Source organism: Dermochelys coriacea, chromosome 4 (assembly GCF_009764565.3).
Source record: "Dermochelys coriacea isolate rDerCor1 chromosome 4, rDerCor1.pri.v4, whole genome shotgun sequence".
NCBI classification, from domain to species: domain Eukaryota; kingdom Metazoa; phylum Chordata; order Testudines; family Dermochelyidae; genus Dermochelys; species Dermochelys coriacea.
Window position 1 is genome coordinate 21465820 of NC_050071.1, and position 13943 is coordinate 21479762.

General features: G+C 43.5%; 1 protein-coding gene and 1 pseudogene across 6 annotated transcripts in view; both read right to left on the reverse strand.

The window, feature by feature from the left end:
* The window catches only part of FAM13A (family with sequence similarity 13 member A), a 230767-nt gene extending 219129 nt beyond the window's left edge, over positions 1 to 11638 (reverse strand). For 2 of the 6 annotated variants that reach the window (XM_043514126.1, XM_038398555.2), the window contains exon 1: positions 2821 to 3052. In XM_043514126.1, coding sequence (XP_043370061.1) covers positions 2821 to 2895 — 75 coding nt within the window. In that variant the 5' untranslated portion in view covers positions 2896 to 3052. Of the gene's footprint in view, positions 1 to 2820; positions 3077 to 11485 lie in introns of those variants that run through there. The other 4 variants (XM_038398558.2, XM_038398553.2, XM_038398554.2 and 1 more) reach the window with 4 other exon arrangements.
* Positions 7317 to 7528, reverse strand: LOC119855326 (annotated as a pseudogene).
* Positions 11639 to 13943: the final 2305 nt, after the last annotated feature.

A 13943-nucleotide genomic window follows, 5' to 3' on the forward strand; every position in this document is an offset into this window, starting at 1 on the left:
TGCTGTTGGTGATGGCTTATCTTAAGTGATCACTCTCCTTACAGTGTGTATGATAAACCCATTGTTTCATGTTCTCTGTGTGTGTGTGTATATAAATCTCTCCTCTGTTTTTTCCACCAAATGCATCCGATGAAGTGAGCTGTAGCTCACGAAAGCTTATGCTCTAATAAATTTGTTAGTCTCTAAGGTGCCACAAGTACTCCTTTTCTTTTTGCGAATACAGACTAACACGGCTGCTACTCTGAAACCAAGATAGGGTAGCTTGCTGTTGAAAGAGGAACTCTTTTCATCTAGCAGTAGCTTAACGCACCATACATCACATCATCTTTGGTTTATTTATTATAGGTAAGCAGAATATAACTCACCTAAATCCATTCAACCAGCATATTTAAAAAAGTGTTTGCACGTATTTCTGGCATCAAGTTTATTAGCAGTTAACAAGACCTGTGGCCATGATCCATGACATAATGGAATTCAAAGTGTGGCTCATAAGTAACAGCGGAATCTGGGAATGTATTGATAACAAGCACTGATACCTCGCTGACACCTGGTAGAAATGTCTCAAGTCTTGTCTGTGATTTGTACGTTACAACATATAGGGACAGAGCAATTTAACAATACTCACACTGATGATTTTGTTTTCAAATAAACATGACTATTTTCTAATCTCTTTAAATGCAACAAGATGTTTCAATTCCACCTCATTAACTAACTTGAACACTTGCCCAGACTTTGCTATTAAGCCAGGCTGTACCTTGTTCCCGGTACAAGACAGAATCTGCATTAATTGTTTCTTACCAAGATTGTTGCATCTTTTTGCTAAGCACAGCTTCTCTGAGGAAATGTGTACTAGAATCATCTATTTGATACCAGGACTTGGCAACTTCATTCTATTTGGTATATAAATGACTTTCTTGGACTGTGTTGGTCTGACATATACAGAAGATGTTGCTTGTGTATCTAAGGCTATGGAACAAGTTATAAATATTCCATACTTTTGAGAAAGGGTTTAAGTCAACATAATTAAAAATTATGTAGTAACGATCACCTTAAAAATACATATGATAAATAAGTATAGTTAATGTTCAAGTTCCAGCTTCCACTGACTGTTGCCAAGATGCCATTTAAGAAATAATATTTCTTATGAGAATTACAAGTGAGTACCATAAGCTATTTTCATTTAAGATATATGCCAGTGCAAAGATTGGGTTGTAAGGACCAGACAAATAAATAATAATACTTCCATCAGAGGATCTTGAAACGCTTTTCCAGTAAAGGCCTCAAACTTGTAAACTCTTATGCATGTGCTTAGCCTCATCCGATGAAGTGAGCTGTAGCTCACGAAAGCTTATGCTCTAATAAATTTGTTAGTCTCTAAGGTGCCACAAGTACTCCTTTTCTTCTTAGCCTCAAAGAATCATTGGCTGGTAAGTGGCAACCCATTTCGATTTCACAATGGGGAAACTGAAGCCCCGAGGGGTGAGGTGTGTTGCTCAAGTTTACAAGGGAAGTCTGTAAAAGATCCAGGAACAGAATTCAAATCTCCCAGTCCTATCCTTTAACAGAGACTAGAAAAAGGAAATTGTTTAAAGCTGACATATCCTGTGTAATTCCTGACATATTTATAAATCTTTGTTAGACTTAAGTATGTAAAATATAAAAAAGTCTTGCCTCTAGCAGAAAGAAAAACCCCTACTTAAGTGATAAGAAACCATTCCCTGTGGAATGCATCTGATGAAGTGAGCTGTAGCTCACGAAAACTTATGTTCAAATAAATTTGTTAGTCTCTAAGGTGCCACAAGTCCTCCTTTTCTTTTTGCGGATACAGACTTACATGGCTGCTACTCTGAAACCTATCATTCCCTGTGGCAGTCTCTAAGCAGCAGACTGAATCCTACCTAGTCTCAGTTGAGAAAAAAAAAATTCAAAATATGGGTATACTTCTCTTTTTTAAATTCACTGATTCCTGTAACCAGTTGCTTTTTTTAGATAAAGCTATAAATGATTGGCCCACTTAACTACTTTTGCTTAATGGCATTGCAGAGTGAAACAAAAGACAGCAGTATGAATTTTAGAAGACAAGTCACACACTTCAGAAACAATGTTTTTTCACATCTTCCCTTTTCAATTTATCTTAATTAAACTACATGTTGCAGTTGGCCTGTGGTTAAAAAACAACACTGTCAATCAATTTCACCATCACTAGACACTGTTTTGAAGGGGCAACAGGTCATCTAAACATAAAATATAGCGAAAAGACTAGAGCAAAAACAAGAGAGGAGAAATACCAATCATACCATTTTAGTTTCCTGAATCAACCAAAAACATTTCAGTTCTAGTATATGTATCATGCTCCCAGTGTAAGAGCCTCCGAGACAGGGTGTCTAATATAAACAGGAGAGAGAGAGCGCTTGCATTTCAATTCAGAGTAAAAGTGAGAAAAACTAGGAAATATTCACTCATCTCCCCCCATGAAATTAACAATCGCTCACAGTGCAAGGATGTAGTGGATGGAGCAGAAGAGGAAAATCCTGACTGGATCCACAGTGATTGGTTAGTTTAGATTTGAAAGATAAAAAAGTAAGCCAGCCAATCTGAGACATACTGATACTATCCAACATCTTCCCCTGCAAATGCGTAAATTTGTTAGTCTCTAAGGTGCCACAAGTTCTCCTTTTCTTTTTGCGAATACAGACTAACACGGCTGCTACTCTGAAACCCATTGTTAAGTATACGCAGTTTAATAAACTAGTGGCTGGAAGAGGCCTCCCTCTGCATACTCGGAGTAATCACACCATACAACAGACAGTCTGTACTCACACAGATGGCTAATGCGCCTGCCCCCATTCTTTCAGGAAGCGTCTGGATGAACTGATGAAGATGGGATGAAAGCATTAAACAGAGCACTGAGGGCTATTACGATTCCATGCCATGAAAGTCTTACAGTTCAGGAAAGACAAAAATATCTCCCCAAAATGGGCCAAAAATTGCTACAGAACTCTTATAATTTCGTTGGATGAATCTCCTGCGAAGTTAGCTTTTGATTCAATACACATGACTGGGATCAGCCCCCTGCAGTTGAAATCTGATTCCAGGGAGTCTTTTAGTGGCAGTCTGGAGGAGTCATGTGACTTGGTACTTAAGTCGTTAACATCTCTTCATTAATTACCAGGCATTTCTTACAGGCAGGCAGAGGCTAACGCTCAGTGACTCTGCCGCACTAGCATCATTATTCCCATTTCTGAGTTAGTGACACTAATACTTCGCTCTTTCTTCCAGCCTGTTACAAAACTCAAACATACCTTCAGGCTGAACAAATCCCTTTGCGAAGACTCCACACTGCACTACGTCAACACACAAACTTTTCAACTTTCTGAAGCAATGCTGATTTTTCAAAACAAAATACATTCTGCATAGATTTCAGAGTAGCAGCCGTGTTAGTTTGTGTTCGCAAAAAGAAAAGGAGTACTTGTGGCACCTTAGAGACTAACAAATTTATTAGAGCATAAGCTTTCGTAATGCATCCAATGAAGTGAGCTGTAGCTCACGAAAGCTTATGCTCTAATAAATTTGTTAGTCTCTAAGGTGCCACAAGTACTCCTTTTCATTCTGCATAGCGTGCATCTAGCATATGTCACTCCCTCTATATCATTTTAACTGCTCCATTTAGCCTCACCTAGTAAACTGCAGTTGCCATTCAATTCAAAGTAGCAAATGCATTCATTCCTTCTAACATTTTGGCAACAAAAATAATTAAGTAGCTATAGACAAATAACCATGACACCTTTCTGGATGGCATAAGAACAGGGGCAACATCTAGGCCTTTTGCATTGATGGGGCATGTTCCTACAGCAATTTACAGTGGCATTTTTTCACTTGATACATTTAACAGTTAAAGTGAAAAAGTCTTAGACATCACAGTTCTGTCACCAATATAACGTATGATTAGATCAGCCTTGCAAAATGTCTCCATTCACCCAGAGAGAATTATTATTTTTACACAGGTGAATGTTATCTTTTCCCATTGCTATTAGTCTCAATCACGGCAAAGGGTAGGCAAGTAGATTGGTGCATGAGCTGATTAATTTTCATGTAAGGTTTCTGAAGGCATAATTCTATTAACCTGAAATTCAGCACTAATATGCCACTTCATCTCAATCCAGTAATGTACTTAGAAGTGGCAGGGTAGAGTACAGTACTAGGAAACATGACCTGAATTTTGAAATGCCTGTGATATCTCTCATTCCTCTCTCCTCTCCCCTAAAGCTTAAACGACACAAACAATCCTCCTGGGTGGTCCTCTTCTCCTGTGGTATTGGTCAGATGGCAAAAGGAACAGAGAGACTAATGGCTTGTCTACACAGAGACTTAGTGGATGTCAAGCCAGGGTTTAAATCTACAGCATGGTAGCCTGTCATGTACTGGACAAGTGGACTCTGTTACCACATACATCAAAGTGCACTACAGAACTTATAGCACATGGTACCAGGGTCCACATGGCCAGTTTGTGTGTGGCAAGTTAATGTGCTCTGGATTCACATCCCTGCTTGCCGCACACTAGAGCTCCATGTACACAGGCCCTAACACAGCGAGGGGGAAGGAGCATGAGACATGCTACCAGTAACTGACAGTATTCAAGCATCCATAAAATTCCAGATTGCAACACTCAGAAGAGAACTGGAGAGTTCCAGACTCTGCCCAGTTCCCTTTCATACAGGCTTGTACCAGAGTTTGATTTCCAGCAAGGGTCAGAAATTACTCAACTAGGAGTTGAAATTCCGGGCTGGATTTTCAAAACAGCTCAGCTCCCGTTAGGCACTAAAATAAGGGCCCAGATCTTCCAACTGCATTCCAAGTGCTGAGCTCTTTTGAATATTCGGCACTCTTTTGAAACCGCACTTCACCTAACCACATCAGCCACACCATCAAGGGCTCATTCACCTGCACATCTACCAATGTGATATATGCCATCATGTGCCAGCAATGCCCCTCTGCCATGTATGCAAAAGAATAAATGGACACAAATCTGACATCAGGAATATAACATTCAAAAACCAGTAGGAGAACACTTCAATCTCCCTGGACACTCAATAACCGACTTAAAAGTGGCAACAAAAAAACTTCAAAAACAGACTCCAACGAGAAACTGCAGAACTGGAATTAATTTGCAAACTGGATACTGTCAAACTGAGCCTGAATAAAGACTGGGAGTGGATGGGTCACTACAAAAACTAATTTCCCCATATTGTTACTCACTCCTTCTTGTCAACTATTTGAAATGGGCCACCCTCATTACCACTACAAAAGTGATTTTCCTCATGTTGATAATAGCCCATTTTAATTGAACTGTCTCATTAGAACTGACCCCCCCCCACTCGGTAAGGCAACTCCCATCTTTTCATGTACTGTGTATATATACCTGCTACTGTATTTTCTACTCCATGCATCTGATGAAGTGGGCTTTAGCCTACGAAAGCTTATGCCCAAATAAATTAGTTAATCTTTAAGGTGCCACAAGAACTCCTCGTTGATTTTGCACTTCACAAGAGCACTTTAGCATGTACTGAAGTCCATTTCTATTCAGAACAGCACTTTGGCATGTGCTTAACTTTAAACATGTGATTATAGTACTCTCAGGAATACCTGCTGCTTTCCTGAATCAGGACGTTGGTGCCTAAGTAGAGGTTGAGCTCCTTTGAAAACCTGGCCCTTAGAGGTGGGCTGGGCCATCAGGTACAGGAACATTAAACTTCAAGAGAGAAGATGAGGTGTCCAGAGACTGAGTGAAAACGGAGCAGAGAGAAAAGAGTTTTTTCAGGGGTAGGTTGGAAGGAACTGAACTGCAAGTCAGAGGGGAAGGGGATAGCCACAACTGATATCAGCCATATAAATATTGCCTTGGGACCAAGGAGATTTTTTCTGTAAGTGACTGAGTCTTTTTTTGTAATTAGGTGAAATTATTAGAATCTCCTATATTAAATTTCAGTTCTCCTTTAAGAAAAGTTTTGTCAATTTAATATGTTCATTCCCTCACTTTGCAAGTGAAGGTAACAGTAACATCAACTGTCTTTTTAGTTTTCTATTTCCTTTAAGGAATTATAGGACTCAAGAGTGGATTTGAGTCAACATCCTCCTATTCCATTCCCCTCCTTAAGCCACTAATGTACTTTTCACAAAAATCACACAAAGCCGCGTTTTTCTTAACCTTCATTGTAGTTACAAAGGTGAAACCAGATAACATCTCAGACTAGGATCTAGTCAACAGTCTCTGGAGAACAGACTGTCCATGTGGACCGCCAGAGTGATGGGTTTAAACCATGATCCCAAGATAAATAACAAGCGATTTATTAAAAGGCTTTCATAAACCTATTTATCGGAGTGGACAAGAAATTCTCATTTCCATAATAGTGGAAGAGTAAAAAATTATCGGTTGGCCAAAGGTGGCAATGGTGAGTAGTGTTCACCAAGGAGAAGTTACTGCAACTGAAAGATGCAATTAACAAGAATGGGCAGGAGCCAGAGCCTACATTTTTTTAAACTCACTATCTTCATTAAAATGCATAGGGTCTCCTCCTTCAGTATTATTATTATGTACTTGCTTAACCTCTTCAGAGAGCTGACAAGTACATGCATCGTCTACTCCTCTATCCCTCTTCCAAACCAGAGATGCTTCCCAAATGCTGCTATCCCCATCCCACCTCCACTTACTTTGCCCATTGCAGCACCGCAACTCAACGTCCCATTGTCCACACAGATGCAGTCCAATCTTCTCTTACACCTACCATCTAATACCAGCCTAGGTTTAAGCATTCCCTGGTCCTTCCCCTGGATACATGCTCCTGGGTGACTTGTTCCCCCCACTCCCAGCAGTTACTGGACCAGGGGTCAGCCTGAGAATTGTCAAAAGGAAAGCAGGCTGCATCAACAGCTCCAAGGATCAGTTCATATTTCTGCCATTGGAGAAGTAAGGCAGACACAGACACACTGAGGTTCTTAACTGCAGTGAATCTCCCTACCTAGGAAACCTTCAATGATTTGCCATAAGTGACGCACAAAATCTGTATAGAACAAAATCAGTAGCAATCATCCCTATCACAGAGAGCCACCAAATAATTCCTGTAAGACATCCCAACACTGCTTCAGGGTATTTGGTTGTGGTATTGCATGAAACTAATGTGGTAAAGTCTCAGTGATGCAACATTGCAACTTAATCCCATGTTCCACCATGACTGCTTTTTGCTTCTACACCACCATTTGACAGAACATTGGCCTCTCTCTCTCTCTTCCTTACTCCCCCCTAGCCCCCTCCCCCAAAAAGGAGATGCACCATTTCTGGAAACACTGCAATACCTGGTCAATGCATGGGGTGGACAAAGCAAGCTCCTCTTCCATCCTCCTGTTTCAAAAATCAATTAAATATACAGTCCTCAAATAAAGGACATATCAGATATTAAACTGATAAGAACAGACATTACATTTTGATCTTAGCAAGTCCTACGCACTTAAATGTGTCAGGCAGCAAGGAGAGTACTCCTGTATGGGAAACATTTATGCAACCACTGTTCCGACCCCAAGAACAGCCAGCACATGAAGGATTCCGATCAGACTGTGCATTTCACAAGCGATATATCCAGGGCCCTCTAGAGCCACAAGCTGAGTATCACTGGCCGCCAGCTAGCTTTAATCACATAGAGGTTTCCTGCAGCACGCAACTGTACCACCATATTAACGCCTGCAGAAGATGCTGCTCGAAGGCTTTTGAATAAATACACTCTGTTGTAATCCAGAGGACATACTTTGCACAGCTTGATGTACAGGTCTATATTATCAGCTCTCTAATTAGAGGTAATAACCAGCACGTGATGCAAAGACACTCAAGAGCACAAGCTAACTCCAAAATTATTTGGCTAGGCATATAAATCTAAACTTCAGGTGATGAATCAATACTCCCTAGAGGAAAGGAAAGGTTGGAGAAGTATTTAAATGTTCAAAGGAACTTCCCCACATCTCTCCCCTCCCACAAATAATCTCCCTCTTCCACAGTACGCGATATCACAACGGTTCAAAAAGTGACTATTGTTCACGGGTTCCACCGTGACACCAAAATACAGCATTGCTACCATGACAGCCCATACATAACAGGGAGCTGGCCTTGACAACAGCCAGTCTATGTATTCCTGGACCCTCCCTTCATTCCTTTCTTGCCCACACAGATAAAGAACTAGAGGATTCTCTGCTAATGCTGCAAAGAGTCCTGCGGCACTCTATAGACTTACAGACATATTGGAGCATAAGCTTTCATGGGTGAATACCCACTTCATTGGATGCATGTAGTGGAAAATGCTATGGACAGCCGCAATAAGAAAACAGTTACTGCTGACCACACTGCCTGACCTTCTGCTGGGCTGAAGAACTTCCACACTCCCAATTCCTTTTTTTTTTTAAATTTAAGTTCCCTCTTCCCACTAATAATTCCCGTGGGACGGGAGGCATGCGCATCCCTGGATACCACAACTTAGAACAGTGGAAAAAAAAATAAACTCAGATACTATGGTGATTAGCACAGATCTGGAGAAAGATTAAGGGAATTGGACAGGACAAGAAACCTCAGGTGCGGCCGGAGTGCAGAAAGCACTGGAAATGTACAGACTGACCCAATCTGGTCCATTTCCTCTCATAGCAGTCTCTCTGGCACCATAAGTAGTCCTTTAACCATTCTCTTTGCTCTTCTCTGAACCCGCTTCAATTTTCCAACGTCCTTTGTGTCCAGCTCTAGTGCCCACAATTCATGGTGTTCCAGTAGTGGTTGCACCAGTCCCAATACAGAAGTAAACTAACCTCTCTACTACTCAAAATTCTCCTGTTTATGCATCCCAGGATCATATTTGCTCTTTTGGGCACAGTGTCACACTGGGCGCTCATATTCAGCAGATCGTCCACCATGACCCCCAAATCTTTTTCAGAGTCACTGCTTCCCATGACACAGTCCCCCATCCTGAAAGTATGGCATATATTCATAATCACTTGCTTTACAGCTTGTGCAGGCAGAGCACCAGCACTGAAACTCCTTGCTGTTTTCATGCTCTAGAACTAGTTCAGTGTGTGGTGGAGTTTCAGAAAGCCGGGGAACATGAAAAAAAATCCAGGGCCGATATATTGATACAGGAAACAATTTATTAACAGATAGAAGACAAGCTCTACAAATTTAGTGCATCTTCTCATGCATCCCCTGCAATGTGACTTTATAAAAGAATGCAACAATACTCACTAAAACCAGCTGAATTTGGGACTCTCAGAAGTATGAAAAAGAAAATGCAACAAAGGACAAGAAGGTTTACAAAAAAGTCAGCCCATCAACTATACCACAAATACCACTGCCAGATGTACACACCCTTTTCTGAATTGGGGATGGCAGAAGAGTTTGATTTATTGTACGGTAGGGCTGTCAAATGATATTTGCACTCTAAAAAAAGATAAACAAAAGATTGTGCTTTGATTTGTAGATTGCACTAATGGGCATACAAATGTTTACCAGATCTGGCACATAAATACCTTGCAATGCTGGCTACAACAGTGACATGGAAACATCTACTCTCACTTGTAAATAAGTAGCAGGCAGCATTATCTCCCGTAAATGTAAACAAAGTTATTTGTCTTAGTGATTGGCTGAACAAGAAATAGGAATGAGTGGACTTGTAGGCTCTGAAGTTTCATTGTTTTGTTTTTGAGTGCAGTTATGTAACAAAACAATTCTACATTTGTAAATGCACTTTCCTGATAAAGAGATTGCACTATAGTACTTGTATAAGGTGAACTGAAAAACACCATTTATCTGATCTTTTTAATAGTGCAAATATTTGTAATAAAATAACACAAAGTGAGTACTGTGCACTTTGTATTTTGTGTTGTAATTGATAAATATATTTGAAAATGTAGGTAATAAATTCAAATTGGCATTCTATTATTAACATTGCAATTAAAACTGTAATTAATCGAGATTGATTTTTTTAATTGAATTAATTTGTTCTGAGTCACAGAGGTCTTCCAGGGGGTACATCAACTTATCTAGATATTCGCCTAGGTTTACAACGGCTACATAAAAAGCACTAGCAAAGTTAGTACAAACCAGTATTTTATACAGGCAATGACTTGTTTATACTGGTCTATATACACTATACACTGAAATGCAAGTACAATATTTATATTGCAACTGATTTATTGTATACTTATATGGTAAAAACCAGAAAGTAAGCAATTTTTCAGTAATTGCGTGCTGAGACACTTTTTGTATTCTGATGTCTGATTTTGTAAGTAAGTCGTTTTTAAGTTGAAGCGACACTTGGAGGTCCTCAAGACAAACCAGACTCCAGAAGGGGGTACAGCGGTCTAGAAAGGTTGAGAACCACTGGCCTAGATAACAGCACCTCTTTAAAAAAACCTATTCGTCTGCCCAGGGGTTAGAAGGCAGGGCTGAGAGTGGAGTCAGAGCGCCTAGATTCCATTCACACCTTTGCCACAAATCCTGTAGGGCCACATTCCCAGACGCTGCGTCCAAGGGTTGAGGATCCGATTTCACACACTTCGGTTTTGGAAATTTGGAGCCCCCGCGATCAGGGGTCACTTTTGAAAATGAAGGTCTTGGCCTCCTTGTTTTCAGTTACACCAGCTGCAAAGCTGGGCTGTTTATTTCACAGACGGGACACTGGGAGGATTCAGGTTTCAGAGGAGCAGCCGTGTTAGTCTGTATCCGCAAAAAGGAAAGGAGGACTTGGGGCACCTTAGAGACTAACACATTTATTAGAGCATAAGCTTCCGTGAGCTACAGCTCACTTCATCCGATGCATAGCTCACGAAAGCTTATGCTCTAATAAATGTGTTAGTCTCTAAGGTGCCCCAAGTCCTCCTTTCCTTTTTTGGGAGGATTCACTGGTTCACGCACGAAGTACGATCGCTATTACGAGCCTCGTAGCGGCGCTGTGCCCCGGGCCTGCAGCTCCCCATCTCCAACGCCCCCGGAAAGAGGGCGGCCGAGGGCACAGGCAGCTGAGCGCTCCCCCCCCCCACGCGGAGAGATCACGAAGGGGTTCCCCGCCCCCGCAACCAGGCACAGCCCCTTGTTTTCCTCTAAGCGCCATTCCCCCGGCGCCGGAGCAGGGACCATGGGGCGCGGGCGATGCTGCCAACCCACTTCCTTCCTCGCCTGCGCCGGACAGAGGTTCCCGGGGTTGTCCAGGGGTTCCCGTGGGGGGAAGCAGGGCGACCCCCGCCGCGCCGCTCCATAGCTGGGGCGCTCCCAGGCTGGAGAGCGCGGCCCGCCCTTAGCCACAGGGGCGGGCTGGCGGGCGGGCGGTCACGCCCCCCCCCCGGCCGCGGCGGGCTCCTCCTCCGCCTAGACCAATCGCCGCTGCCTTGCGCGGCGGCGCTTCCGTGCCTGGGTTAAAGGGCCGAGCGCCGCCAGCGGCTCCGGCCCTCCGCCTTCTCCTACCTGAGTAGTCGCAGCGCGGAAAGCTGCAGCCGCGGCTCAAGGCGCTTCCCTGCCTAACGTGCCGCCTTCCGCCTCATTGTCCGCAGCCGGAGGCGGGGGAGCGCGGTCGGGACCCCCCCTCCCCCGTCCCCTCCCCGGGCCGTGCCTGGGTGGGGTAAAGCGGGGCCGCCTCCCCGTCCCAGCTCCCTTTGTAAACACGCTCCACGTGCGCATCCCTCCCGCTCCGCCGCAGTTCACCGCCGCGCGCGCTTGGGGAGGCGCCGCCCGAGGCCGCCAGGCGCCCGCCGAGCAGCTGCGGTGGCTGCCCGGCGGCCCTGGCTCGCGCCTGCCGACCCAGCGTTCCATTCTCCCGGGGAGGGGCAGCCCGCCCAAAGCCGGTTAATCGCGTCCCAGCGCCTGCTGCGCTCTACAAAGGAGGAGAAGCGGGGTAGGGGTGCACGCATGACAGTCTGTGAAATCCATGGGAGCTTTGCCGTTCGCTTCAATGCCAGCTGCATCTCCCCGCCTCTGCAGGCGCACAGCAGGAAGGGGCGCAGCCCTGCAGCAAACATAACTTGCCCCCTCTTACTACAGTCGCAGCTAGGTTGGCTGCAGCGCTGCCCCGCTGCTGAGTGCAGGGTTACAAGGGGACATACAGCAGGGCGGGCTTTCCCAGGGTACCCTGCCAGACAAGCATTTGGCCCTGCAACAGGCCGCCTGTGAAAGTGAGAACCTGCCAGTGAAACTGACTCCATAACTAGTACTAGCCTAAAACTTAAGGGCTTCCTAGGGGAGCAGATTACCATGGAGAGTGACATAGGGTCTCCACATTTTTTCCCTTTCACTAGTGGCTTGATGCTGCATGGCCCCCATCACTGCAGGCTGAAGGGAGCAAAGTGCAGCACCTTGCCTGCCCAGGCACAGTGGAAGGGTTCATGGTTAGATACCTTTTCCTAGCCTGGCCCCAGGGAAAAGGTGGGGTTGGATCACTGAATACATAAGCCTGTAGAGAATAATAGTGCTTGATGTGGAAGAGGGAGGGGAGGCTAGGCAATAGCAGCAGGAAAAAGAAGTGTTCCACCAGGAGGAAGTAGAAAGGCCATTGTCTTAGGGGGGACAACAGCTTGTCCTTGGCTGCCTACCAAACCCTGTCTGCTGATCATGGCAAAGCAAGGAACTCTGACCATCCCTCCACTCCTACCCTCCTTTTTTTACACTCATGGTTATTAATGCCTCTGCTCCTGCCCTGCCTCACCTTACTGCTTCTCCCACCTAAAAACAAAAACCATGGCCCAGCTCCTTACAGATATTTAGACTCCTAACTTCCATCGACAATCTGGGCCCATTGAACTAGCCAGCTATGCCCATCCTTCACCACATTCACTCTCTTTAACGTTATTTTCCCTCCCTGAGCTCTTCCTGGTTGGTGCCTTTTAGATGGTGAACCCTCTACAGCAGGGACTGTCTTTATATTTGCGCAGCCCCAAGCCCCACTGGAGTCTTTGGGCACTTATCTAATAAATATTTCTTATTACCATTCCTAATAGCAAGGGAGGTACATTTGTACACAAGTGTTATAGTTCTGGCACTTCTTAATAGCATGAAGAATGCCAAAGAATAAATTATCCAAACAACAGTAGAATCAGCTGAGAAGCAAGTGCTTTGGAACTGCTTTGACACAGGGTGGAATAACAATAGCAAGCATCACCATTTTGCTGATCTAAAGCACCTGTAGCAAATAGGAACTCACCTGAATTTCATCTCAGCCTATACACATACATTGAGAGATAATTAACACTTCAGTTATTGGACTGACAACTTTACAAAGCAGATAGCCAACAACTGTGACACTAAGTACATGGATAGTCCTAGCTGAATAAAGTTAATGAAATATGCTTTCATGTTTTGCTGGCTAGGAGCCTACACAAGTATTACTTCTGCACATTTTAAATAGAAGTTGATTGCTTAATACAATTGTAGTGAATGATGTATGCTTCACCTTTTAAATTTTTTTATTTCTTTGGCTACAAAAAAAAAATCACAAAATATAACAATAAACTCAAACAGCAAATCCAAATGATGTTTTGTTTGGGAGCTGCTTTAAAAAAAAAAAACAACTTGTCCTCAGCTCAGCTGAGCTAAGGAGAAAATTTGTAGATGAAAGTTTATGGCCCCTAAAACAACCATTTGATCCCAAAGAGAGAAAAGGCCCCAGAAGTAGTGTTAGGGCTGGAGGCATTTGGGAAGCTTGCTGTGGTACATTAGTTCTCTCTGCGTGCTGGGATCTGATCCCTGCCATCTGTAGCCTACAGAAGATCCATGCCTTGGTCTTTCCGACCTCAGTGAAGGAGTGACAGAATGCGTCTTCAGCAAAGGAAAAAAAAAAAAAATCTATGGATTTTACTTTTTTTTTTTTTCCTTCCTTCCCCCTTTTCATCCCAGTTTTTAGAAATTGAAGATAGTTGCCTACATTCTGTTC